Below are 27,652 nucleotides of genomic sequence, written 5' to 3'. Positions count from 1 at the left end.
CAGACTTGCGTGGGGTGACTTGAGGCTCGGTAGGGGACCAAACCACACTGACCTGAGAGGAAGCCTCATCAAAAGCGAGTGACCAATTGCGCTTGAAATTAACCTTGGGCAAAGGGAGTTGGAGACTGAGATGGGTCGAAGCACCAAGCAAAATACTTGATTGGCTTTCATGACTTTCAAGATAATTGTTGTTTTCAAAAATAGTATTTGACAAAATTCCTATTTATCAGAAAATTTTAAAAATATGAGCGACACATATTTAAACAACTCATGCATGATAGAAATTTTTAATTTCGTAGCAGAGCACGGACATTTAGCTAGTCAACTTAACTATTTGAGTACCGTGCAAACTCTAACCCGTATGTATGATTTAGGCCTCTCCCAGTGCTCCTATGTAGCGTCATCTCCTATCATAGAAGACAGATTTATGAAACCACATACGTCGGGGCCAAAGGTGGCAGGTTGCCATGTTCTTCCTCTTCACCGAGCATTCGCTCCACCGAGATTAAGGAGCAAACGTTAGTAGAGTAGATATATTCGTAGATGACAAGATTTCTCTCCACACGTGACATTTCCCTCCACAAGTCAATCTTCATTTCGTTTAAGTAAAAACTAGAAGCAAAGGGTCAATCTTTCTTTTCTCAACTATGCTCTACCACACGAACAAATCAACCTTGCCTCGTCGATTCTTCAAAATCAGCTCATCTCGACATCCAAGGTTTTTCTTGGCAAGTTGGCATAAATCGGCTTTTGCGCAAAAATCAATGGCGCGAGCTAGGGTTCGTCGGGTAGGAGAAGGAGCTCCGCGCCGACCTTCATGCTGGCCGTCGCGCCGACGAGCTTGGTCAGCATGTCGTCCCGGACGGTGACGTCGACGAGGAAGGCGGCGCAGACGGGGCGGTGGTCGGAGAACCTCGACTCCCCTCTCCCATACCCCCTCTGCACGATCCCCTCCCCGTGCCACAAAATCCTGTCACACCACGCCGGCGTCCTCCGCTTCTTCTTCTTCGCCGCCGCGGCACCGTCTTCTCCGTCTCCGGCGTAGCAATCGGAGTTGGAGGAGTACTTATAGGTCGGCGGGAAGCAAATCTCCCCCTCGCTCCACCCGGACAGCACCCCGCCGCCATTGATCTCCGCGCTCAGCTGGTCCTTCTCCAGCAGCGCGCTCCAGTCCCCGCCGTCCACAAGCGCCCTCGCCTCCCCGTACCCCATCCCGATCCTGTAGTTCATGTCCCCCACCCATATCACCCTCCTGCACGCACGCCATTGAAGAGCTCAATCAGTCCATCAATGGCGGACGAATTAATAACTCGTTAATGGTGGAATCGGTGGAAGAACTTACTGGTGGTCCAGGATGCGGCGGGGGAGTGGGAGTCGATGGCGGCGGCCGGAGAGGGAGCGGAAGCGGGTGTGGGAGAGGATCTGGAGGACGTCGGCGTTGCGGCGGAGCTCGTCAGCGGGGCGCTCGCCGGAGGCGAGGTGGGAGCAGACGAAGCAGAGGAGGGTTTGGTGGAGGGCGAGGGAGATGGAGATGGAGCCCTTGTTGCCGAGCCGCCGGCCCATCAGGCCCAGGCCCACGCGGCTCACCCGGACGTGTGCCATGTGAGGGGCCACGGCCCGTCTGGCCCATACCGTCGCGAACAGGCCCACCATCTGCTCGCTCGCCACCATGAGGTAGCCGCCGCCGCCGTCCGTTCTCTTCCTCGCCGGAGGTAGAGACGAAGAAGAAGACGGCGGCGGCAGCGGCTGGACGGCGTCGTTCTCCTCGTCGGAGGAAGACGAAGTTTCGCCGTGATGGCGCCAGCGACGGCGACGGCCGCAGCTGATCGCCAGGCATGACGATGACGTCGAAGGCGGCGGCCGGCGGCGGCGGAGCTTCCGTGGGGAGGAGGTCGACTGGATGAAGGAGTGGCTCGCCGTCGGCATCGCCGGAGACGAGGAAGAAGAAGGCCGGTTCAGGGCATGGTCGATGAGCGCCAGCCACCTCATAGCCGGCACGCTGTCCTCGTTCACCAGCACGTTGCCGGCGTTGAGAGGGACGATCTCCTGGAACCTGTGCAACCACCGCTAATTAATTACAGAAAATTCATTAAGCTCTCAAGTAAGTTCATTTACATGTACTCTGATGGCAGCATCAAACTTGCAACCTTGGAAAAAAATTGACGAACAATGCTATCTTGGAAATCAAAATTGAAAGTTTTCCGCTACTACGAATTCCGGAAAAAATTGTCAATTTTTTACCAAATTACCATTTTCACAGGAAAATATATGACAATTCACATGTTGCGGCTTCGTCTGGGTACAATATAATACGATATTTACTTGTTATGATATGGATTTGAATTTTCACTACTACTCCGTATTTGAATTTTCTGAAGCATAAAAACAAAAAATGGTAATTTTCAGGGTTGGAAGCTAGCATGGTTAGTTGGAACATAGTTTTCAGAGTAATAACAAAACTGGACCCTTCAAGCAGCAAAAGAACCCCACAAGGAAACGTGTCATTAATTTGGATAATGCACAGTTCTTTCTGTTTGTGGTGTACAAGAACTGAAAATGACTCTGTTTTATTGTTTTCTTTCTCGCATGGACACGCGATGCTTTTGTGTGTCAATGCATTGACAATGATGCAGCGCCCGAGTCAGACCAGTCCAATTATGTTTGATCTCTATCTGAGCAGTACAAGATTATGCAAAATTTATGCTGTTTAGTGTAAGAGCTTATACCCTAGAACATAAATGTCCGATTGGTCATCTGAAGGCAGCAAGTCATTGAGATTCAGATCCATATCTGGGGTTTTCCCGCCGACGTTCCATGTCGCTGCAAATACCCTGTTAGACGCAGACAACGGAACAGACAAAATATTATTTGAATTTGAGCTTCACACAAAAAACACAAGGTTATTTGTGGCATGCATTGTGGTGAGTACATAAAACTCAACTGGAAAATCAGTGTGTTTACTGACAGATTTGCTTACCTGAAAGCCTCAATATGTGTGCTGGTGGTTGATGCAGGTGAGTTGACACCGCTCAATTTTAGGCTTGTACTTTTGGAGAAGGATGAGGATGATCCTGATGGCGAAGCCACCAATGACGGCTCTGGACTCTCTTGGAAATCTAGTGCAAACAAGAACAAACTTTAGAATTTGCATAAATAAGTTAGCAACTTTTTGCAGATTTTAGTGTTAACTCAGACATGAATTTTTCAATGGCAACCATTTCATCGATGGAATGGAGAGAAAGAGAGAGAAGCACTTTTTGCTGTGTGAAAAGCGTATTTTCTAACTTGAGAGCCTACCTGTGGAGTTGATGGAGCACTCAGTACCACGTCTCGGCGAAGATTCTCTGCCCTTCGTACCATGAATTCTTCCAGAGGGAGACTGCGAAAGGCGAGAAGCTAAGCTCACTGATAATTATCTAGACTATTGGAAGGGATGAGAAGAGATGTTACCTTCCAACTCCTGTTGGCTTCCTGATCCATTTCTGATGAACTTAGTTTCTGCTTCCAGCATCAAAATGATTGAATAGCTTCTGTTACCAAAGCAATTAGTGGACAGCTAGGAGAGCTAATCTAAGGCCTGATAAAGTGTTTCAACAGCAAGTCAGGCAGGTGGAGGTTTTCATGTTTCCATGTTCTTTTGGAGGAACACAGCTACCAAAAGTTCAAGGCCAGAGCAAAAGAAACAGGAAAGACACCAACTGCCCACTTAGAAACAGGAGACTACTCAAATAGGACCAACACAACAGAAAAGAAAGGAACAAGGAAGATCTGTCTTACAAAAAGGACAATTCATTCCCTCAAAATACCAAACGAATTGTTAATTATTTGAGCATTCATAGACAAAACACCAAATGGAACAATTATACAAAATTGCCGTCGCAGTCGGACGGATGATAGCAAAACAATGTGTGCCCCACCCTAGAAGGAGCAATCGACACCATGAAAGGAAGAAAGAAAGAAGGAACTGTCATAGTCCTAGTCTTCTTTGATGCAATCAATTCAATGGAATAGTAGAAGTTGACCTGAAGAAATTTAAAGAAGCAAATTGTAGGTTCCAAATGGGGGGGATCCTACTGATGTTGCCCTGGTCATGTCACAAAAAAAAGTAACTTTCAGAAACATTCAACAAAGCCAATGATAATGAAACCAAAACCGAAACTCCTCAAAACAATTGGCACATGGGCATGACTATAAGAGGAAATCACATTTGTTCACCCAAATATTATACTGACCTGCGTCCTAATTCTTTGCAAACCGAAATGGCCATCGCAAAGTCCAATTTATCTTTGCAATAGTACCCAAAGCAATACTAATTCAGGACAAAATATTAGTACCTTTTCTTTTGTCGAAAACCAGGAAGTTGCGTTGCTTGAAAACCATTCCAAGTTTTAGGTTGGGAATGTGAAATGTGAAGAAGGTCTAGAAGGGTATGGAGTTTGGCAAAGCCGTTCTCAAGTAGCACTAATCAGGGCAGATTTTCCAAGCTGAATAAACTAACCAGCACAAACCAAGGCTGTCATGGCACAGCATAGAGCTGTGTGGACAGCTCCTTGGAAGCATCCAACAAGTGGCAAGGTAACTTTGGGCTGGAGGCTCTAGGCATTATTATTATTATTGGATGGGCTCTAGGAGTGGTAATTAAAGATAACAGTTCCAAAGTTTTGAATATTTTTCTGCTACAGTATGAGACATTCCAAGTTGCATCAGGATGTACAACCAACAGGAAGGGAACAAAATACGCTGTACTACATTTGTGCCAAATTAGTTGCTAATTAGAATAAGCATCAGCCGTGGGATTCAAACAGCGAAATCAAGAAGGCAGGGAGGAGACCAGGCACACTACTGATTCCCCGAGGCAGCAGAGAGAGGCAGGCAGCCCTTCTTGTGGCGTTGGAAGCATCCAAAACAGAGGCTGAGTCTCCCAAGAGAAGAACTAAAACTTAAACAAGTGGTGGATTCCATAAAAATGGGGATAAATACAGCATGAGTCTCCCTACTTTGGAAGAATTATTCAAAATCAAAAGTGACACAAATATATCTGAGTCACTTAATATGGGACGGAGGGAGTACTAGTAATTGACATTGACTTTGGAAGAAAAGTTGACATCGATGTTAGCCACCCCTGAAGAAAAGAATTGTCCATGAAGAATTGAGAAAGCCAGAGAGGAGAATGACGATGGAGTGCTCCCAAATGCATCAAGTAATAGAGATGCATGACTGGATTAGCAGACCCAAAAACGAAAACGGGAACAAGAGGAGGAGGAAGAAAAAGAAGATGAAGATGAAGAAGAAGAATGGATGCAGTTAGAGAAGCGAAACGTTTAGCAGGGGAAGGTGCCAAATGGACGCCGGCGCCCAATATACCAGGAAGGAGAAAACGGTCGAGCAAGCAAAGAAGAAGAGATGGAAGACATACTGGTTCTCGATCGATCCCCTGCTCCTGCTGGCTGCTGGGTTGCCTGACGCCGCCGCCCTTCTTCAAAGGAAATGGATTTGGGAGCGGTTGAGGAGTTGAGGATTGGAAGTTGTTTTTTGAGCTGGTGGGGGTGATGGATGGATGGATGGATGGATGATCAAACCCAAAACGGGGGAGTTGAGGATTGGAAGTTTGAAACTACGAGGGTTTCGTCTCGGGGCCGCCTGCGTGCGTGCGGTGGTCCCGGTCCACGAACATTGGACAGCGTGTTTCGATATATACGTTTTAACTTTGTCTCTCACATATATAGTACATACGTTATTACTGCTAGCAATGAGACCAGCAGGCGGAGTAGATTTCTGATCCACCTCAGCTCGTCGGCGACGATCTTGTCGGTGGCCGGTGGCGTATAGTAGAGGAGGATCTAGTCGCTGCTCTTTTAGACCGGTGGATTTCGTTACGTCTTCGTGTTCTGCTGATGGTCTTGGTGTCCGGCCTGGTGCTCTTCTTCCTCGATCCACGAGGTTTGGCCAGTTTCGGCTTCGTTGCGGAGCTAGTGAGGCTAGGTCTTCTCGTATCTGTCTGGCTGGGTCTGGTATGGTCATCCAACCATCTTCTTCTCCAAGACACTGTCTTGGTTCTCATCTGGCATCTTCTGGTTTCCGAATGGTGAGTCCCCCACTGCTACGTCAATTTCTTGCCTCTGATTGCGTTCAGAGGTCTAGAGACAACATTGAACTTAGACGTTGTCGGCAAGTGCAGAAGGAAGATGGCGTACTTTTTCCCGCAATAACTTATGTGTATTTTTTTTACTTTAAAATGGTCCTTTAATAATTGGTTAATTAAATATATGGCCTTGGCCGTAAACACAATTGTTGTACAACCCGTAACTCTACTGCAACATGCCATGCATTGACCAAAGACTCGAGGTACTACTCCATATTTTATAAGCATGCATGCATGAAGCAGGCCATGCAATGGCAAAAAGAAAGAGCTACAGCTAGAGCTTTGACTAACTGTCCTCCACTAATCAAAGCATTAGTTATCTGTGCTGCATGAGTAATTAATATTTGCTTATAATGATAAGGAGCTATCCCGGATTAGGTTGGAACTTCTTTACTCGATCCGAAACGGATAATGCAATTTATCGTTTTTGAGAGTACAAGCTAGCTAGACTCGCGTATAATTAAGCCAGCACGTATACACTGAGTACGTGTCAGAAAAATACCGAACAATTGTCCTATATATATACATGCATGACGCAATGATCTTCTTTTTTCTTTCATAATAGCATGATGCATTGATCTGTATTTTTTTTAGCGACATTGATCTGTATTTAATCTATAACAATATATAACAATATATTAAATTGGAGTTGGTGGTGATGGTACACGTCACTTCACCAAAATTACGAATTTGCCACCGATGTCACCACTTTTAATCCCGAAGCCTTTTTTTATCCGATTGATTCTAACCACCGCCGTACGTCCTCGATACTTTCCGCACAACCCTCTCACGCGGGCGCGCGGCCCGACCCCTATCCCCTCTCCCTCTCGCACCTATCCCCTCGATCCATCCTCCCCGAACTTTTCTTCCTCGCACCGCTCGATCCGCCTCCTCCACGAAGTCCCACTCCTCTCTTCATGGACCAAGGACACCGAGCCCCTGCCCCCTTCCCTCTTCATCTATCTGGACGGCTGGCTGTAGTCTGTGGAGGAGATCGACGGTGTGTTCTGGCAGAGGCGGGGCGAGCCGCGAGAGAGGTAGGTGGAGCTCGGCGGCGGCGTTGTAGTCTGAAGATGGAGGCGCCACGACAGTGCTGCAGAAGATCTGGAGAGGACGGGTGGCGTTCGACGACTAGGTGGAGGCGTAGGACGACACGCTACCAGTTGCGGAGCGCCCGGGTCCCATTCATGGCCAGATCCCAGCGACGAGGATCCGCGTGGGGAAGACAACAGTGCCGTTCCTTCGTCCGGCCTCCGTCCGGCCTGTGTCGTCAAGATCCTCCGTGGCGCCCGCTCCTCGGCGGGTCGGTCGGGCGCCTCCTTAGCTGGTCGTCGGCACGCCGCGGCTGCGGATCCGATGCGCGGTGGCGGAGATGGGCATGGCGGTAGCGCGGGCGCCTTCCTCCAGCGACGCCGCAGCAGCAGATGCTTCCGAGCGGGCGTTCTGGGGCTGCTACTACCCACATTTTTCTCTATTTTTTCTTTATTTTTGTTGAAATCTTGGCCTAATTGATGGTACATGCAGACCATGCTTTCTAAATTTAATTAGGACATGGATCTGCTCTGAAAATTCCATTGATTTAATTCCTCTCCGTATATGATTTTAGTTTTACCATTTTTCTAGATCTATTTTTTGCCCGATTTGACTTGATCATATGACTAATCGATGATGTGCTGGATCCTTAATTTTCCTTAAAAATCATGGTTGAAACAGGCCCAATATATGTGGCATGGCATCGCAGAGATGCGTGATGGAGCGAAGGGAGAGCAGCATCTCGTCGGGGCTAACATAATTTTCATATGAGCTAAAAATTATAAAATATGAAATTATATCGGAAAAGGCGTTTTCGGTAGACTGAATTGATGTTTTTTCGATCAGAAATTTCGGTAACTGCTAGAGTTGCTCTCAATACGTAGCTACATGCAAAAGACACCACTTTTGAAAACTTAAGCTAGCATGTTTTTCAATTTCTTTTCTTACGTAGTAACGCACGGGGCTTTTTGCTAGTTAGTTTAGTATCTGTATTTTTGAACGGAAGGGCCAACTTCAGAAGTTGGATATAACAAGGGCCGGGGTATAGGCCCATATAAAAGCCCACGAAATACTCTGTCTGGGCTGTACGCAACATTGTCCCTGCTGCCAACTCTAAGGGGCCCATTAATTTTGTATTCGGGTCTAGGGATGCTTTGCCGCCGGATTTCGAAACAGACATGAGAGCCACGAGAGAAAAGAAAGTCGCAGTTTAGTTCATCACTGGAAGAAAAAAGGGAAAATGTAAGCTCGGCAAGGCATTACTTCAACAACAATAACAACGACAATTTTTTTGAGAAATGCATCAACTGCAATCGTCTCTATGCGGCACATGCCATACATGGATGTACGTCATGCTATGCAGCGAACTACAATGGAAGTCGCCGCTGCCGATGACGATGAAAAAGAAGATATAACGGTTCTCTTGCAGCTAGTGCCTACATGAACAAAATCTAGGAGAACAGGCAAAATATCGCAAAATATATTGTACTCAAGGATTTAGAATCGGAGGAATACGTAAAATCTAGGAAAAACAAAAGGTGTGCATATACATTTTCGGTACAATCTTGTTCCATTCAACTCGGCACACATGATCCATCGACAAGATCGATCTAATGTGGGGTGGTACCCGAATTGAAGCTCATTTTCAATTTCCTACCTTTAATTCTCGGCTCCCCACACCACGCTGTGGTCCTTAATTCATCATGATGATATGATATATCGACCACAGACATCAATCTATCTATATATATGTATACGTGAGTGTATATATTAATAAAGATGGAACGGTGTTTGGTACCTCGAGCACGTGGCATTATGAATCCGGGGAACAGCCAGAGTGCATTCAAAGCCGGTGTGTAGGTGACGTGGAGCAGCCGATGCCCACAAGAGTACTAAGAAAAGTCTTTGATGCCTGATTTGAAAATTTAATAAAGATGGAATAGTGTCTCGAGTACACAACATGTAAGAGATTGCAACTCAAAGGGTAGGTACGTATAGTAGCATGAGATTTTGTTTTCCTTATTTTTAATAAGAGAGATGTGGTTGAACTTTTGGCACATTGCTGCTGCTGATCTTGTCTCACACTATAATATTATATATACTCTAGTATAGACAAGCAAAATGCATGGGTCCATTTATTTATGACCAAGAAATACTAAAAAAATGTCCATTTATTTATGAATCTGTGGCATGCTGGAGTTGTGGGCGTCGTAAATTCGCCTCCCGGAGCTTGGAGTACTCTCACTTTAAATTGTGGAGTTCCTGTTATAAGAAACGAGATGATCTGTTGATGCACATAACTCTTAAGCTTATTTGTAATAATCTCAAAATATCTATGATGCATTGATGCACAATCAATTTATAAGAAGAAAAAGGAAACGACAAGCGTAAACAATTAAAATGTGCGCAGCTAATTTGATGGAACTGGATGCAACAATGACGAATTTCATCAACCATAAATTTAAGGCATATGACTTTCTTTTCTGGCCGCAGGAGATAGAGATCAGTAGAGATGCTTAGCAATGAATTCAATTAAAGCAAATGTACTCCCTGAGAAATCAAGGAGCCATGGGAAAGCTAATTGATCTAATCTTGCAAACACAAACACAAACACAAACACAAACACAAACACAAACACAAATGTAGTAACAAGAGATCATAGGAGCAAGCCTTTAAATCCACACAGTAGGCAGTACAGCCCTGTCTATATATACAACATCGTTCATTCATGTGGTGTAGTTGAATGTGGAAAGCGACCGAAATAGTGTATACAACGAAAAAAAAAAACCCGTCAGGTATGTTAAACGTATAGGTATGTGCTTAATTAATTGCACTAGTTAGTAGACGACAGATAGCAAGTGAAAAGGCCGGAGCTCAGGGCTCAGCTCACCTCACTCCTTCTCTTATTTCTTTCTATATATACACAGAAAGAGATGGAACTATGGCCTGTATTTAGCTAGACATATCACATATACAGAGAGAGTGATCATACCAGAGAAAGAGAGCTAGATCAGTGATATAATATATCAATGGGGAGGCCGCCGTGCTGTGACAAGGTGGGGGTGAAGAAGGGGCCATGGACGCCGGAGGAGGACCTCGTGCTGGTCTCCTACGTGCAGGAGCACGGGCCGGGCAACTGGCGGTCGGTGCCGGCGAGCACGGGGCTGGCCCGGTGCAGCAAGAGCTGCCGCCTCCGGTGGACCAACTACCTCCGCCCTGGCATCCGCCGCGGCAGCTTCACGCCCCAGGAGGACGCCGTCATCGCCCACCTCCAGTCCCTCCTCGGCAACAGGTACATATACACACACATTTGCCTTCTTCGATCGATCGCCTTCTTCGCCTCCGGCGGCTTCTTCTTCTCCTTCGCCTCCGGCAGCTTCTTCGCCGGCGATTCATGAGGTTCTAACTTGAGCTTTGGATGGCGCAGGTGGGCGGCGATCGCGACGTACCTGCCGAAGAGGACGGACAACGACATCAAGAACTACTGGAACACGCACCTCAAGAAGAGGCTCCAGAAGCAGCAGGCCGTGGGCGCCATCTTCGCCCCGCCGCCGACCGAATCCGCCGCCTGCTCCTTCTCCTCGCCTTCGTCGTTGTCCTATGCATCCAGCGTCGATAACATCTCCAGGCTGCTCGACGGCTTCATGAAGGCCTCCCTGCCGCCGCCAGCCTCCTCGGCACCGACAACGCAATCATCACAGAGCGTCTCCGACGCCAAAGACAAGCCCGGCCACGCCGCCGTCCATTTCATCGATGCCGATGAGTATCCTATGTTCCCCGCCTTCCACGACGATGGCTGCTGCATCTCCGGCAGCTTTGCCAGCGATCAGCAGCAGCAGGTGCCACTGTCTTCGATCGAAGAGTGGCTGTTCGACGAGGCGGTGGAGCCCAAGATGATGGATCAGCTGGCGTCATCGTCCGACGAATGCTACTCCCTCGTGCCAATGCTGTTCTGAAAATAAAAAAGATTACTCCCTCCGATCCAACAACAAAAGATGTCTCAAGTTTGTCAATTTGGATGTATTTATACATGACTTACAGCATGTTTGGGACGAGCTCCACTTCACAGCTTCACCCCTGAAGCAGTTGAAGTTGTTCCAAACATTCCAAACTTCATTTGTTAGGTGAAGTGAAGTAGCACACCTTTCTAGTTCATTTTACTGGAGTGAAGAAAGAGATGCTTCACCTGCTCCACTTCACCTAAAATTAGATATATTTACCCACCAAAGTGATACCCAACCGTTATATTTCGCCCGAATAGACCGCCCGACTCCTCTTCTTCCTCCTATCACGTTTGTGCTGTTCTTTCTCCCCGTGGGCGCATCTCCCCCGAATCCCTTCCATGGCAGTACATCTTCTGCCCTAGGTAGAGTCCGCACTCCTCCTCCGACGAACCCGCGCGTCCCCGGCAAGCTGCCGTCGCTTGCCCGCGATTCGCTGCCGTCGCCGACACCAGGATGCGCAGCCGCGGCCGCTTCTACAGGACGCCGCCATGGGATCGATCGGGAGACCATAAATCCGATTCATGAAGCTGTTGTTCCCGTTTGATTCACCAAGCCTAGACGCCGCCGGCCGGCCGCATCTCCAGGACGCCGCCATGGGATCGATCGGGAGCACAAAAATCTTGATTTATGAAGCTGCTGTACATGTTTGATCCATCAAGCTGCTGGATGCCGCTTCTCCATGACGCCGTCGTCGGATCGATTATTTGTTGCGGATTCATTTGCTAGAATCGATAGGAGCACAAAAATCTGATTCATCAAGCTGATAAGCTGATGTACATGTTTGATGCATGTACGAAACAACAACACGTGAACCAAAAAAAAAAAGATACATGCAAACAATCGATATTTCACGAGTTGTATTAATCGGCCAAGTCCAACGATCAACACTTGCGTGATATACAACGTACCAGATCGATCCATTGAAAAGAAACAAAAAATAAATCAGCAAAAGAAAATGGGTAGTCTGGAGCTGATCTGTGTCCCAAACACATTTATCAGCTGGAGTGGAGCTAAGGTGGAGTGGAGTTTAGAGGTGAAGTGAAGTTTAGGTGGAGTGAAGCCCTCCCAAAACAGGCCCTTAGTGTATAGATGCATTCAAATTTAGTGAAAGTTGAGACATTTTTTATTGGATAGAGTGAGTAGTAATTCAGAGTCAAATTCTTTTACTTCAATGGGAAAAGACAATTTCCAAGCATGCTCGAAATTGTTTTCCCATGATAAAAACTTTATTGAACTTATAAGTCGCGTCAAGGTGATAGATGCGTGGCACACATGCTGACATGCATATATGTGAAGCAAAAAAAAAACAAAAAAGGAAACTAAGTTGGAGAAAGGTTACTTATTAATATTGAAAGTAAGAGATTGCAACAAGAATTAATGAACAGGAGCGACGGTGTCATCTGTAAGTAAGCATGATGTAACCAAAGGGGGTTATACTATCTATGTTTCAAAAAATAGTTAGCTTTGCCCAAATTGTCTCAGATGGTGAACTATTTCCAGTTTTGTCTGGATACTCTGCAATGAATTCATGTGCTATATATTCCTTCTCTTGTACAGCATGACACCTGACTGCTGATAAAGGTTTTTTATGTACAAAAACTCTGCAGGGAAGATAGATCCGCCTATTTTTGCATCGATGGCGGTGCTAGATAGATATCACATCTGTTGCATAGTTACCATATTAATATGTGAATCATATGATACGATGTCACACAAATCTAGTGACATATAAATCACACGTTAACAAAGTAATTCTTGGTCATAATGATAAAACCTAATATGCTCACTCCATCCCTGTCATGATAATATAAGGCACTATGGAATTCAAGATTCAACTTTGATCAACAAATAAACCAATTATAAGTGCTTTACGTGCTACAAAAATTATACCATTAAATCCGTATTCGAATTTTTCAATGATATAATTTTATAACACATAATCCATGTATTATTGGTCTATTTGATGATCGAAATTAAACCTGAATTACGGGAACAGAGGGAGTCCGAAACTTAAGTAAAAGGCAGTATACTACGCGGGCGGAATAGCCATTAATGCCCAGGGAAATTAATGCTCGGTAATTGCAAGATCAAGACATGGGCTGTCACATCCCTCTCCGTTACACGTCCCTGTTATGCCATCCCTGCTGAACCATATCATGAGTCATGAGTTATCACCAGCCAGGCCAATTTAATTATATTAGCAAGAAAAACATACGGGGCCATAACATATCTCTGCACACTCTGTTGTAAATAAATTTAGACGGAAGAAAGAAAACACGAATCGCCATCTGAATGTAATCAAACTCCATCTATATACATCCTCAGAAGCGAGGTCACAAATAATTAGTTTGTGAGGTAAAGTCATGCATATTTGATCCTAAAAAAGGAAAAAGAAACAGCCTGAGGCATACATCTCAATCTTGATGTAGCCATCAGAGTACAGAATGCCTGGTCCTAATTCCTAATTAAGGCAGCAGCAAATCTGCACGTGTGGTTCGATCAAGAGCGCCAATGGAGTGTGCCAGGGCACCCAACCAGCAGCTAACCCAGCAATATTAAGTACGAAAAGATTGATTTTATGTTACCTCGGTGGAGCACATGGGGGAAGCTCCATTGAACCTTCAATGAAACATTTTTTATATGAATTCCACAGAAGAACAACACTTTAGTTCCTGAAAAATCGGGACAAAAAAAGTGTCAGGTCTAAACACATGGCGTGACCATGCAAAAGAAGGGTTAAACCCTGGAAGACCAGTCCCCAAAGTAATTTGAAATACTTTGTTCGATACAACAACTAATCATTTTCTAATTATCTTCTGCCATTTTAAATTAAAGATTTGAAGTCTTGTGAAAAGCTATATATATACCTTGACTCCTCGAGTAGTAGTTTGCCAACACCAACATCAAAAGTAGTCTTCATGCGTCTGCGACTCTGCGTACAAATTCAGACTCTGGACTGCATTATCAATGGATAGACACAATTTAAGTTGCCATCTTCTTCTTTCAGAGTGAAGGCATTGATAGGCCCCAAGTTGAACCCTAAAAAAGGAGAGTGAGAGGTACCCTCATGAGCAAGTGTACAATTACACAAGGAAAATAAGGCATACATAACAGTCCTGTAAGGATAATGTCATCCTCAAATGTTTAATTGCTCTGTATTAGACAGGTGATGTATGAACGAAGAAGGGAATGGGAGATCTAAGGACAAACAGAAAGAACTCATGGATTTAAGGGCGGACACAATGTCATGCATGGACCTTTGAATTCAGAAAGAATTACCAGAGACTCGAGAAAACTTTTCGCAGTCAGTTATGTAGAAGTTCTATTTTATCACTTTTCTTGGACAAAAAACTGAACCATTTAACCGCTGACAACATCAAATTAACCTATATATATATATTACAAGTTTTACAGTGGTTGGGGATTTTAGTAACCGTCCAACCTAGTTGATCCAACGGTGAAGAAATAAAAAGTATTACAAAGTACTGGAAAGTACCAGAATATCAATTTATTTTTTAACTAGAATGCAATCCGTATAATGAGCAGCTAACCCCGGCGACGCCTGTTCCGCCCGTATGCTGCGATCCGTGCTCCCCTGCTAGGCGTAACATATCTCACGGTCAGAAACATTTTCTGGGCATCATCTCTTCCTTTTTCCATCAAAATTAATTAGAGAAACAAATCCCGTTCTTTCTCCGGCCAAGGCCATGTGAATCAGAGCAGTTGTCAGCTCCGAACCATTGATCGGAGGTGTCCGATGCAGCACTGCGCTAGAGATAAGCGAGCCTTTGGGATGAGGGATGAACAAATCCACTCCGACCCGTCTCCCAAGCACCGCACTGCCGTTCTTCCCCGAGTACGGCTGCAGCGCCGCCGCCTCGATCGGATGCCATTTCCCCTTGATTTGTCAGTAACATAATTTTAGCTCTTCCTCCACGAGCAATGCCCGCCGTCAGGGTTGGACATATCAGAGCCACTCCCGCACAACCGTCGGCTGAAGCCACGGATTCATCGAGATGGAAATCGTTGATTAATTTGCACCTTAGGCAGCACAGCAGCACATGATGTTCATGGAGGCCGGCCTCTTGCTGCTGCCTGTGTGCCACTCGATGGAAATAGATTCGCATGTTGATTATCTGTTCTCCGTTTATACTCGCTGGGATGCCTTATGCAAAAAGACGATGCTGGTGGTCTGACGGAAAAATTGCTCCAGTGGGCGTTGGCGGCCGGCGGCCGGCGGAGCGGCATCAAGCTTTCCCGTGCCCATGCATGGCCTGATAGTCTCATAGTTCGATGGTGTGCAGCTAGAAGGAGAAGAAACGGAGATGAAAGAAGGTGGGCCTAAAACAGAACGCCAATTAGACATTTTTTGGGGAAAAAATTGGTGTATTAAGAGTACACATCGACGGACATAATTAATTAATTCCGACGGAAATACTGAAAAGTATTCAGAAATACTCAACAATCACCATAAAATAGCTCTATATATAAAGTTATGTGACAAAATACAATCACTTGCTTAGTAATTCAAGAAATTACCCTTTCCGCTCCGGATACTAGTATGAGGTTTTAGAATTCCAAATATCCCTGTCGGCCTAATAATCACCCATTAAGTGCTACAGGTACTTGTTGGTCCCGATTTGGGCTCGGATTAAAGGTGATACATAAAGAGGGAACATCGCGCACATATGAAAATAGATGACTTGATTAGATACTGCTAAAAGGATACTCTACAGACAAATGTAAAAATACCAGCCATTTGTTCAACGAGACTAGTTAAAACTAGCGAGTGCCACTTAAATGCTTATATAAAAATAAATAAAAATACAAATCTAGTTTATCTGCAACCAAAGCACTACTAACTTGGGTGAAAAGAAAATATTTCCCAGAAAAAAAATCTTCATCTGTTCAAAAGCAAGATCAGGACCGACTGTGTATATATGGTTGCTGTCACAAAATTAAAGAGCTTGGGACATCAATTGTTCAAAAAAGGTGGTCAAGAACAGAAAGGGCACCTTACACAAAGCTTTAACCTGTTCATATCTTAGTTCACATGGAAGTACTAGTGTGCAACATGAATACATGATCATCACATAGAGTTAGTTGCTTACCTCCCACCTTCTAACCAAATCAGTGCTGCAAGGACCAGCTCAGGCAGCCAACTAACTCTTCTGTATCTGAGGACTTGACCCAAAAGCACCTTATTGTTGCGAGAACGTGATGGATTACTACACAGCGATATTTCTAACTGATAGACCATGTTAAGGTAGCAAAAATTGCAGGGACAATGGTTATACCAGTAATCTTCTATATCTAAGTAGGGAGAACCCCATTACTTGATTTCTCTCAACATGCAAACATGACACATCATCATGCATGTCATTAGTATGTTCACACCAATTTAATGAGGAACTCATAATCTTTGCACATGCATGCTAATTTTTATCAAGCTATCCTTACTAAGCAAACAATATATCATACAATTTCATATATATTTTCAATTTTGAATACTCTTTCGTTGCTACTCAATTTCACTCATGTATGCTAACTAAAAATTTCCGCAACAACGTGCGGGGCACCATCTAGTTGTTTCAACTTGCTGGATCTCATATGCTTAAAGTATCTGTATGGGTGATAGCATAGTGTAGAGAGAGATGTACAGGTTGAAGATAGCTATGAAGTTCATTGGAAAGGAATACACCTAAAATTGGAAACTGCACCTGCTATGACAGGTATGCCAGTATTCGTAGACTACCAACCAGAACTATTGAAGAATATGCAAAGGACATACTGTACAGTTCCTTTCATAAGATGGGCATTTAGCACAGAAACTTGGTACAACTATAATCTAGAATTTGAAGGAAACCTGGAGTTTTTCAGTTACCCAGTTCACAGCACTGAATTAATCCTCTGGCATACCATTGTTCACTGCATATCTTCATCCACATGTCAGTCAAATACAGGATGCTTCTGTTTGAGAAATGAGATTAGTTAACATGGCAACGTACACTTATACAATAAAAAAAATCGGTCAAAAAATAACAAAATAAAACTGCACCATCATCTTATTATATCTTTCAAATCATAGACACGTCTACATTTATTGGCAAAAAAAATTGTAACCAATTATTTAATGAATGTATTCCCCACCACTGTGCTATCAACATATAGGCCCGCCTGATATGGTGATCAAGAGGCTATTAAACATGCCACATTGTCTGCAAAAGGGCTTGATTAAGATGCTAACTCATTTGGCACAATCTAGACGTGTATGTTCAAAATAAGAAAGGTTGCACTATCCACCTGTTGGGAAAATTGATATGGATTCATTGCTCGAGTTCCATCTTTTTTATTTTTTGAATGATAGTTCCAGGCCCATCAGTTGACTGGGAAAACAAAATCTGGGGTGTTGGTCAGGGAACATCGATTCTTGGATTTCCCTGTGGGGTTAAGAATTAAACAAAGCCAATATTTTCCTTCTGTTTATGAATCTTCTATATCTAAATAGGAAAACCCTACTACTTGATTTCTCTCAATATGCAAACATGCCACATCATCATGCATGTCATTGGTATGTTCACACCAATTTAGTGGGGAGATCATATTTTTTGCACATGCATGCTATTTTTTATCAAGCTATCCTCACTAAGCAAAGAATATATCATACAATTTCATATATATTTTCAATTTTGAATACTCTTTCGTTGCTACTCAATTTCACTTATGTATGCTAACTAAAAATTTCCGCAACAACGTGCGGGGCACCATCTAGTTGTGATAAATCCGTCGACCCAAACTGGCTACTCTTCACACCAAGCCCTGAAGAAAACATACTATTGCATTTCTCTGAAACCATCAACAAATAACCTCTGGAAATTTTGAATAACAAAATCCAAAATTTATCAACTTCCTTGCTATTCTCTGGAGTCTGGAAACCATAAGCTTGCACTTCATGTTACTTCAAAGTTGATAAGCCATTATCCATGACTGTTCTCTGCAAAATTTATTCAAAATCCCTATGCTCTATAGCTAAACTTGCTTCGTTTGTCGACTACTAGTCGCTAGACAAACTCCATATCAATACATAATTTACATGTAGTCACACTCCCAAATCTGTGTATGGGCTCTTGAAACCAATTTTAATGTCATTTCCATGTAGCAAGCAAGCTATATGAGGAGTTTGCATCTTCGTACCAGTGAGATAATGACCCTATGCAACAATGTTACATGTTGATATATTAGTCAGAAAGTCACAAGTGGTCTTTCTGATTGGGGCAAACTGAAGAGAGACAGTACAGACTACAGAGTTCTCTCTCTTCAAGATGTGGTCAGAAACTGTTTGCTGTTCCCAATCAAATGAAACCAATGTATACAATCTAAAACCAACAAGAGGACAACAATCGATATCCTTTTCAACTAGAAAATACTAGAGAGAGAGAGAAGGAATAAAGAAGTAATAGTATTGTGTATACGGTATGTGGTTTGAGAGGGAGAGGGAATAAAGGAGTAATAGTATTGTGTACACCATATATGGTTTGATGTTGTTGACAAAACTTCAGTTGTCCATATCACCCCTTGGAATGCGTCAAACTTTTATAACGGTTACTCAGCACGCGTGAACCTTTTGCCAGTAGTCGATGGGGCAATCTTAGTAGACCTAAATACAGTAAAATATGTGTTGCACGTGAAGGAAATTAGTCATGTCGTTCAGGTTGGAAATTACATGGCCACTGTGGGTAAACCTGTTACTGGAAGGAGAGATTAAAAAACAAAGAAAGGGATTTGTTTTTACTCCCTATCGGCCTGGCATACAAAAGAAACAGGGACAAAAATTCACCTGAAAATAAAATATTAATTACAATTTGACTGTCATGTAAATTTGGTAATACTCATGTATAGTGATGATACAAATGAGGAGCTATTTGGTTCTAATAACCCCGATGAATTCATGATATAATTGATTAAGAATGCGCCTAGTTTCCGATACTAGAACATACTGAACTGATCAGCTCGCTGCAACTGTGGCAAATCAACCTAGCTACATGGTCTAAACTAAACCATCCCATTTGATGCCTGGCAAAAAATAATAATAAAAAAAATCCAAAGCCTACTGTTCTTTCAGACCAATCACAGTCTGCAACAATTCATTTGCACGGAGAAGTGAAAAAAAATTCAACTATTTGATAGTGTCCTTGTGGAAACAACGACACAATAAATTAAGTACTTTCTGCAACAGAAGGGCTTTATTTTCCACAGCATCATGTGCTCACTGCAAGGAAGAACTAGGCAAAATACGGGAGAATCAAGGATAGGGTAAATGAAGCTCTTACGGCTATGATCTAAACGTAAAAGGAGAGGTCGCAGATCACCAAAATGTTTTCACTGGTGAAGGAGATCGATCGCAGCCAGAGCTGCTCGTCCGCTCGCGGCCGCCGGCCAGACAGCCGCCGCCTCCCACAGCTCCCGAGGACTCCTCGATCGGAGCTCCCACGCCATTCGCCGCACCGGAAACGAAACCGAGGTCGGGAATACCCGGAGTGGGATTTGGGGGAAAATGGAACGGAGGGCCTGGGGTTCGGATTCGTGCGGATTTGCGGGAGGAAGGATTCAAGGACAGATTTGAATTCGAATTTCGAATTTCATGGATGGCGCCGCGGAACAGAGTCAGCTTGCTGGGCTGGGCCGGGCCGTGCTATCATGTGTAGTTATCACATGGCCCATCCTGAGGATAAATAATCCTACTAGTACAACGGTGTCCGTGCGTGCCACGGCCTCTTAATTTCATTCGCTCTCACGTGTAAACATAATGCACACGAAAATTCACGTTTAAAGAAAAACAACAACATAATTTGAGATTGAATCGAAATAAAGGGCACATTGGGTATTAATACAAGTGTCATTTACTTTCTAAATATACGGTCAAGCGTGACATGTTTGTTTATGATGTTCATTTCTGTTGTTACATTTGTACAACTGAAGCTATTTATTCATCTAGCTGGTAATTTGAGCGGATCTTTTCATCAGGTTAAGTCAACCGAAGATTTTGCAATCTGCATTGTCCATTGAACGAAGAAAGTTTAGTCAAACAGTCTATACGTGTGGCACAGTGGGTATTAATCAAACAATTTTTGGATAGGCAACACATACACTTTAGCGTACAATCTTTACCAACACTCTATACTCGGCGTGAATCGTGATGATGCGTACCAACGACGTTCTCTGTAAGACCATGATAATGTTGTCCTACTTGGGACACATCATCGAACACCTGACGGGCATGATAACGTCAAGCTTGAGAACCTGCAGTGCTGAGGCAGTTTTTTTTTTTTTGGATGACATCGAAAAGACTGACTGATTGATTCAATTCGCATAGTCAATTTAGTACAGCGTAGCATAGCAAATAGTTTCTCTTAAGGAGAGACCAAACAGAAATCCTCCCTCGCTCGAAAACCTTATGATAAACAAGAAGCTAGCTTTTTTATGGAGACCAAAGACGCTGATTTATTTAGCGAGTGTGGGGCTGTGGGCGGCGCGCTTCCGAGGAGCGCCTGCTGGTGGAGCTCCATCTCGGTGATCTGCTACTCGCGGTCGTCCATCTCGATGATGAGCGGCACCGCCAGCACCCGGAAGGTCGTCATCGCGATCCACGCCGCTTTCCCGTGCTATACATGAGGAAAGAGAAGAGAGCGAGGGGAACGGTGCGATCGTGGCAAGCGCTAGAAGTTGTGCGCGCGATCGGACGGGCGGTACCAAACCATCCGACAGACTTTTCGCACTCGCGAGACGCGGACGACGACGAAGAAAGCATTGGGTAAATAGATAGATTGTCCGGTAAAGCTGTTCCTCGAAGTGGAACCTACACGAACAAGAACAGGGCAGCGCGCGCGGAGGCGTTGATCGAAATTGGTGCTCCAGGAGGCAGCTCGATGTGTTGTCACGAGACTATACCTAGGCATGGATGACCCAGCCCGGCCCGAAGCCCGACGTACTGGACCGGGCTTGGGACTCACTTTCCAGTCCCAAGCCCGGCCCGAAAGCACGAAAAAAGCCCGAAATGACTAAAAAGGGTATTTTTTTGGAAAAATATGTATAAAAAATCATTTATTTATTTTGAAAATAATTATTTCAATGCTTAATTGGCCTATTTTCTGGGTTCGAATTTTTTTAAAAAAATTTGGCCTCTTCTCCGATAGGTTCCAATAACTCCTTCCCTATGTTTCTTTTTCATCACATTGGACTAAAGGTCCCACATGTCAGCCACTCAACAATGTTTCTTCTTCTTCTTCTTCAGGAAGCCAGGACCGAGTCTCGTTTCTCCTCTTTCTCTTCCGTAAGCTGTAATATGTACGATCTATTTCTTACGATTTTTGTACGATGTTGAATAGTAGCCATTGATGGCATATGCTAGAGGTAGAGAGCTCGCTGGATTGACCATCATCGGTCAGGAGTCGTACGTCGAATACTTGAAGTGCATATGTGCAGCATTTTCGTTCTCTACCGGCGCACGTGCCGCGCCTCGCTCCCTGTGTGCCACCGCAGCAAGCCACGGGCCGCCGTCCCAGAGCAAGCCCTGCGCCCCAGCTTCCCCGCCCCTCTCAGCAAGCCCCAAGGCTCCCAAGGAAGCCGACGCCCCCAAATTCCCAAATCCCGCCGCGGGCCGCCGCGGCGCTGCCCCCCTCTCCTGCGCGTCCGTCTCCACGCCCACCGGCTCTCCCGCACGAGATCGTGGCCACCGCTGAGTAGTCACTGGCAGCATGGAGGGCACCTGGAGCCCGCGAGGAGGCCAATGAGTTGGGGCGCGGCGGTGCTTCTCGACCTCCCTATGGCATGAAATCATGGCGAAGGACGTCTGATTTGGGTCTCTCCAGAGGGGCCGGCGTGGTTGCGGAGGAGGCCACCGCGAGTTCGGCTGCTCGTCGAGGGGAGGTCGACTGGAGGTACCGGATGTCGAGGGAAGTTTCAGGAGTCCGGCTGCTCGTCAAGGGGATGTCGAGGCGAGTTCCAGGAGTTCAAGCCTCTCCGTGCCGGAGAGGAACAGGAAGCTGGAGAGGAGAGCAGGGAGGTGAGGAGGGGTGGTCCCTTTATTATTTGGGTAGATAGATAAGGTGCTAAAATATTAAAATTAAGTGTTTGTTCTTTACGACGGAATACATATCGGTCATACTCAATTGATAAGGTACAAGGAACCGCTCCCAGTGAGAGAGAGGATCCAGTGGCGATCTCCCGTCTGCCCCCAACTACACTGGCCCGCCGACGGTCCCTGCCTCCTCCGTCCGCCGCTCAAGCGACGGGAGGGGGTGGGGATCCTGGTGCTTCTGCTCCGGTCAGTTAGGGTTGGCCTAGTGTTTCTTGAGGCGCTGCTTCTATAGAGGAAAAGGCGCTGCATTAGAATAATTTGTCTCTGCTCTTCCTCCATCTTGGCATCACTCCAACCGGTGGTGTCGAGGGGCAGGTGGCCTGGTCGTCTCGCCGGTCTCTGGATCCGGCAAGATTTGTGTCTGGTGGCTGGCGATTGGCACTCTCACGGGTGAAGGTCGTGTCGGCTGCTGTTGTTGTGTTTGTTGTCTCGCAATTGGGTGTGTGGATGATGGCAGGCGGCGGCGTCCCTCTTCTTCAACGGCATTGGATGAAGTTGACGACGTCAGGTTCTGGTGACCACGGGGAAGTTCCTCGGCTGACGTGCCACAAAGTCTTGGTCTCGTCGCTTGAGGCGGTCCGGTTCATCGGTTCAGAAAGCATCCTTGTATGCGAAGGTGCTCTCCCAGATCTGGGTTTGGCGGCTTTTCGGCGTTGCCATGGTGGCGGCGGAGGACGAGGGTGGACAACGGTTCGGCGAGTTACAAGTTTATCCAAAGGTGAAATTGTAATTTTACTTCTTGCGGGATACTTTGTGCAAAGTTGCTTGACAAGCATGTTTGTCTCATTTCGTGACCATATGTGTAATCTATGTAAACGGATTGTCTAATGAAACATATGGTTACTTTCAAAAAAATTGATAAGGTACATTGAAAAACGAAATAATATGAGAAATACTACTGCAAGAAATGCTAATTTGGTGCCTAAATTTAAGAAGGCCCACGCCATTCACTGGTGCTTATGAATGTTCTCCACGGCCTCTTTTCTCTTAGAAGTTGTTTCACGCTCCTCCTTTTTTAGAAGTTCTTTCAATCTCAGCTTTTATGCACCTCAGAAAATGGCACGTAATCTCGTTGAAATCAATAAGCCTGCATGGAGAGTTGGTATTAGATATATATGCAGTTCCTACTTGCCACTGTGTGTGAATCTCCTTGCCGATGTGTGTGAAAATAAAGAATAGTGTAGACTCGTCCGAAACGGAATTTCGCATCGTAAACGCCTGGAGGGATAAGGCAGCTATGGAACCTGGAGCTGTACGATTTTGACTTGCTGGCCATTTTTTTTTTCCTGGACGAGTGCTGGAGTCAATCGCGTCACTGATTTTGGCCTGGGCGAGTGCTACTGTAAACTGCGAGTAATTTTGGTTTGTTGGACGATGGTTTATTTGGGCGAGTGCTGGGGTCAATGGCGGCGGCTGGTGAGGGAGAGGTCGTCGGCCGTTGAGGTGCCGGCTCTGGGCATAGGGTGTGCGAGGCGCCGGTGCGTGTAGGGTATGGCGGGGGAGGTTAGAGGCGATGGAAATTCGAGCAATCGAGGATTGGAGGATGGTTTTCCCGTGCAGGGACGCGAGGGAGGACGGTTTTTTTACGAGGCTTTTTCCGGGCGTGAGGGCGAGGGACGACCAACGTAAGCAGACTCGAAATTAAAGAATAGTAAAGATACGATCCGGTACAGAAAAAAATCCTATGCGATCCGGCAAGTTGCGACCCCACGCTGGACCCTTCTCCCGTTCGTTCGATCACCCTAATCTCAAGTGATTTTTTTAGAGAGAAATCCTATGTGACCCGGCAAGTTACGATCCCAGTCTGGACCCTTCTCCCATTCGTTCTATCTCACTAATCTCACGTGATTTTTTCTGCGTCTGGCTGCATCTCCCCACTGGACCTGATCGGACGCACTTCAGATGGGTAAATGATCCTATACTACCCCGCATAGAACAACCCAACCCGTGTACCCATCTAAAGTGCGTCCGATCAGGTCCCGCGGGGAAATGCAGCCAGATGCTGAAAAAATCACGTGAGATTAGGCAGATCGAACGAACGGAAGAAGGGTCCAGCCTGGGTCGTAACCCGGGTCGCATATGATTTTTTTTTCCATCCTCAGTTTGGGTTGAAGGGTGGAGGACATATATATGCAGGTTCTAAGAGCATCTTGAACAGGCTTTTAAACAGTGTCCTATCCTGTTTTTGAGGGCCAAAACCAAAAAACGATCTTCATCGGGGACTCTACTAGAACCCCTATTCTAGGAAGGCTCCTAAAAACACCTCCCAAGCCCCATTCCAGGGGCTCTGGAGAAGGCCCCTATTCCCCTTGCCTTCCATGCCACGTCAGCTGCACTGCCTTAGGCCGACCTGTCGCCGCCCCCTCCGGCAACCGCTGCCACCCCTGCAGAGGCGCTGCCCATCGTTGGCCCGGCTGCACCCCGTCATCACCACCACCAAGCTGTCGCTGCTCGTCGTTGGCCGACCGCACAATGCCCCCGCCGCATCTCCGTGCCGTCTCCCGTCTCCCAGCGGCCCCCCCCCCCCCGCCACAACGCCCGCGGCCGCCACTGCGCCAAGTTCCTAGCGCAGATTCGCCCGCAGCCCCGCCCTCGGACGTGCCGATTCGCCCGCATCGCAGGCAGGCTACCGCACCGATTTTGCCCGTGCTGTCATGCCATGCCGCCTTGTCACTCGTCTCTCGGCTTGGCCTGTACTTTCACGGGGAAGAAGAAAGTGAGATGAGAAAAAAAGAGAGAGGCAATGACCCACTGACATATGGGTCCTACTAGTCAGTGTAATAGCAAAACTAAATAGGGGCTGCTATTTAGGAGCTACTGCTGAAGATCGAGGAAAAATAGGGACCGGACTATTTAGGGAGCAGCCCCATACAGGATTTAGGGACCCTGTTTTAGGGGCTACTGCTGAAGATACAAGAGCATCTCCACTCGGCCCCCTAAAGCCCCCCCCCCCCCTCACCCACCCCAAACGGGTTATGGGGACGCTGGTGCCAAAAAAACCGACCCAACTCGCCCTCGTAAAACCAAAAACATCCGGTGCCCCTTCTCAATTCATCCGGCGCCCCTAGGCCGCACCCTACTCACAGGGGGCTAAGGGGCGCGCCGGATGAAGCTAAAAAGCAGGATGGGCCACCCCTGTCGGCGATACTAACCTCGATTTGGGGGCGGACGTTTGGGGGGTGCGGCTGGGTGCCGGCTCCACCCCAAACGAATTGCATGCCCCCCCCCCCCATATGGCCATGCGGTAGATGCCATATGGGGGGGGGGGGGGGGAGTGGAGATGCTCTAAAGATTTGCAATTCAAATAATCTACTCCCTCGGACCGGTATTACTTGTCTCAAATTTGTCCAAATACGGATGTATGCATGTGGAAAAAGTGTCTAGATACATGTAATATTTCGACAAGTAATTCCGACCGGAGGGAGTAGTGACTTTTCAAGAGCAAGTAAAAGAAACCGCTTGTGCCAAAGGAAGGAGGAACTTGTTTTTTAGGATATGACACCTTGTGCCAATGTAACCCAATCAAAATCACCGCCGCCTTGACGAGAACAAAGCTGGGGTAATTTTTCTTAGGATTTTTTTAGTTGGAGATGTAGATAGTTGGGGGGGGGGGTGGGGGACCGTGATGAGGATAGGTAGAAGACATGCTGTCACCCATACATTTTTTCCGAGTGTGCCACTCGAGCTAGCGTCCGATCCCACCTCATGACACCACTTGTCTGGCATTATGCAGTTTGGCACACATATATTTGTTTTCATATATACATCATGATAGCTACCGTCACGATGGCACCCACTGTCACGTTTTCAAGGCCTCTCTCTACCGTCACTTCCATCTGTTCTAACCATATTTGTACGAAGCAAGCCGGACCATAGCGTCGCGATAAAAGAGCATGTGTGGTACTAGAATTTGATCACAAAAGTGTGTGTGGGAGGAGAGAGCATGGCCAACCCTTGTCTTCTTCTTCCTCTGGACCTCCATGACATTGTCTCGCAAAAACAAAGCGGGGTCGCTAGGGTACGTGAAGAGACATCCCAATAACCCAATATACACGACCAATGTAATTTACTGATATAGTGCGGAATTGAGAAATTGATCAAACTTTATTCAGAAATATAAGATGTCCATCACATCGATTCATCCACGGCACAGGGAAACATGTTACATAGATCGCACACAAACCAATTCATCAAAACCCCAACACACTAAATGCGAAGAACATAAAGACAGAAACATGTCGAGAAACCCGAGAGGAACATACTACTAGATGCTGATTATTTGGTCGATGCATGAGGAGAGCTATATAGCGGCCGCCAAAGGATCTCTAATTCTCGGTCTTTGCGCTGTTCATCGGTGATTGGCCATCGATGACGGCGGGAGGAGGCGGTAGAACAGAGAATTCATAAATGATCTCACGAAGGTGGTAGCTGCGGTGGCACCCGCAAGCGGCGCAGGTCAGTGCTGCCGTAGGGTCAGGACTGGACGCCATGAACTCGCCGCATCCATCGACGGCGTGCTTGCCGACGGCGAGAGCATGGTTGCGCATGCATTTTGTGTAACACACCACCGGCGTTACAACACCGCTCAATTGCGCCGACGCCGGCCCATTCTGCTGCTGGAAGGAAGAAGAAGAAGACATGGTTTGATAGACGAGGGAGAAAGGAGAACGAGAAGAAGAAGAAAGAAGCTATAAGAAAAGATGAGAGATGCTTTGGTAGATGGATGGTATAGTGTAGAGGCTAGTTACTTATATAGGCGCAAAAAAAACTACATCGATATGCGTAGCCAGGTCTCGCATGTCACGTGTTGGCCATCCAGACATGCACATTCTGGCTACTTTGGACAGGTTTGTATACACATATAAAAAAAAAGTAGAACTACCTTTGTTTTGTATAGTATTTTCGTTGTTCAAACCGAGGGTATATAGACAGCCTCGCTCTGCTGGATCACACAACCACAACAAAAAATGTCCTTTGTGCGGTTAATACGCGCGCAGCGGTTCATTGCATCCGGACATACACCGTTCGGCCTGGGGTAATGAACCGAAATTTGAGCAAAAGAAACACGGTTGGTGCTCACACGTCTTTCTGAGCGGGATTGCAGGTAATCCACTGGAAGAAGAACATATACTGTATACCATGGGCGATGGGCTCCGTTGGTTTGTTTTCTTTTGGATGCTTGCCGGTACATGTTAACCAGCACGCACTGGTTTCGTTTACCACGCGCTAGACCTGGCGTCCTCTTTTTTTTGTAAGATAAGATAGGGCCCAGCACTTCATAGGTACGATGGCTCTTTGAAACAGACGTGTGGCCAAATGGTTGAAATGGCATAATCA

General features: G+C 46.0%; 2 protein-coding genes and 2 long non-coding RNA genes across 8 annotated transcripts; 2 read left to right on the top strand and 2 right to left on the bottom strand.

The window, feature by feature from the left end:
* Nucleotides 1–442: 442 nt before the first annotated feature.
* On the bottom strand, nt 443–5,678 carry LOC100831276 (type I inositol polyphosphate 5-phosphatase 5). Of its 4 annotated transcripts, none has more exons than XM_024454894.1 (8): nt 5,417–5,678; nt 4,023–4,084; nt 3,451–3,577; nt 3,298–3,379; nt 2,978–3,116; nt 2,727–2,831; nt 1,343–2,053; nt 443–1,252 (listed from the first exon to the last, which is right to left on the bottom strand). In XM_024454894.1, exons 3-8 carry the CDS (start codon nt 3,478–3,480, stop codon nt 775–777), a joined length of 1,545 nt encoding a protein of 514 aa, XP_024310662.1. In that variant the 5' UTR covers nt 3,481–3,577; nt 4,023–4,084; nt 5,417–5,678; the 3' UTR covers nt 443–774. The 4 variants fall into 4 exon arrangements, with proteins under 4 accessions (XP_024310662.1, XP_024310663.1, XP_010237958.1 ...); XM_024454895.1 differs by lacking the exon at nt 5,417–5,678 and adding an exon at nt 4,335–5,396; XM_010239656.3 differs by lacking the exon at nt 4,023–4,084.
* On the top strand, nt 2,783–3,263 carry LOC112268783. Its single transcript, XR_002960236.1, has 2 exons — nt 2,783–2,921; nt 3,015–3,263. It is a non-coding gene; the product is annotated as an uncharacterized LOC112268783 (long non-coding RNA).
* A 4,337-nt stretch (nt 5,679–10,015) lies between the features above and the next one.
* LOC100830968 (myb-related protein 306) lies at nt 10,016–11,425 on the top strand. Its single transcript, XM_003576295.4, has 2 exons — nt 10,016–10,466; nt 10,602–11,425. The coding sequence occupies exons 1-2, from the start codon at nt 10,204–10,206 to the stop codon at nt 11,128–11,130; spliced, it is 792 nt and encodes a 263-aa protein (XP_003576343.1). The 5' UTR covers nt 10,016–10,203; the 3' UTR covers nt 11,131–11,425.
* A 1,720-nt stretch (nt 11,426–13,145) lies between these two features.
* LOC112272387 lies at nt 13,146–19,794 on the bottom strand. 2 transcript variants are annotated; one of them, XR_002966114.1, is made up of 4 exons: nt 16,290–19,794; nt 14,046–15,519; nt 13,764–13,850; nt 13,146–13,319 (listed from the first exon to the last, which is right to left on the bottom strand). It is a non-coding gene; the product is annotated as an uncharacterized LOC112272387 (long non-coding RNA). The 2 variants fall into 2 exon arrangements; XR_002966113.1 differs by having other exon boundaries at nt 14,046–19,794.
* Between the last annotated feature and the right edge of the window lie 7,858 nt (nt 19,795–27,652).

Source organism: Brachypodium distachyon, chromosome 4, assembly GCF_000005505.3.
Source record: "Brachypodium distachyon strain Bd21 chromosome 4, Brachypodium_distachyon_v3.0, whole genome shotgun sequence".
In the NCBI taxonomy this organism is placed as follows: domain Eukaryota; kingdom Viridiplantae; phylum Streptophyta; class Magnoliopsida; order Poales; family Poaceae; genus Brachypodium; species Brachypodium distachyon.
The sequence above is the reverse complement of the archived record's forward strand: the minus strand, read 5'-3'. Positions and strand labels throughout refer to the sequence as shown.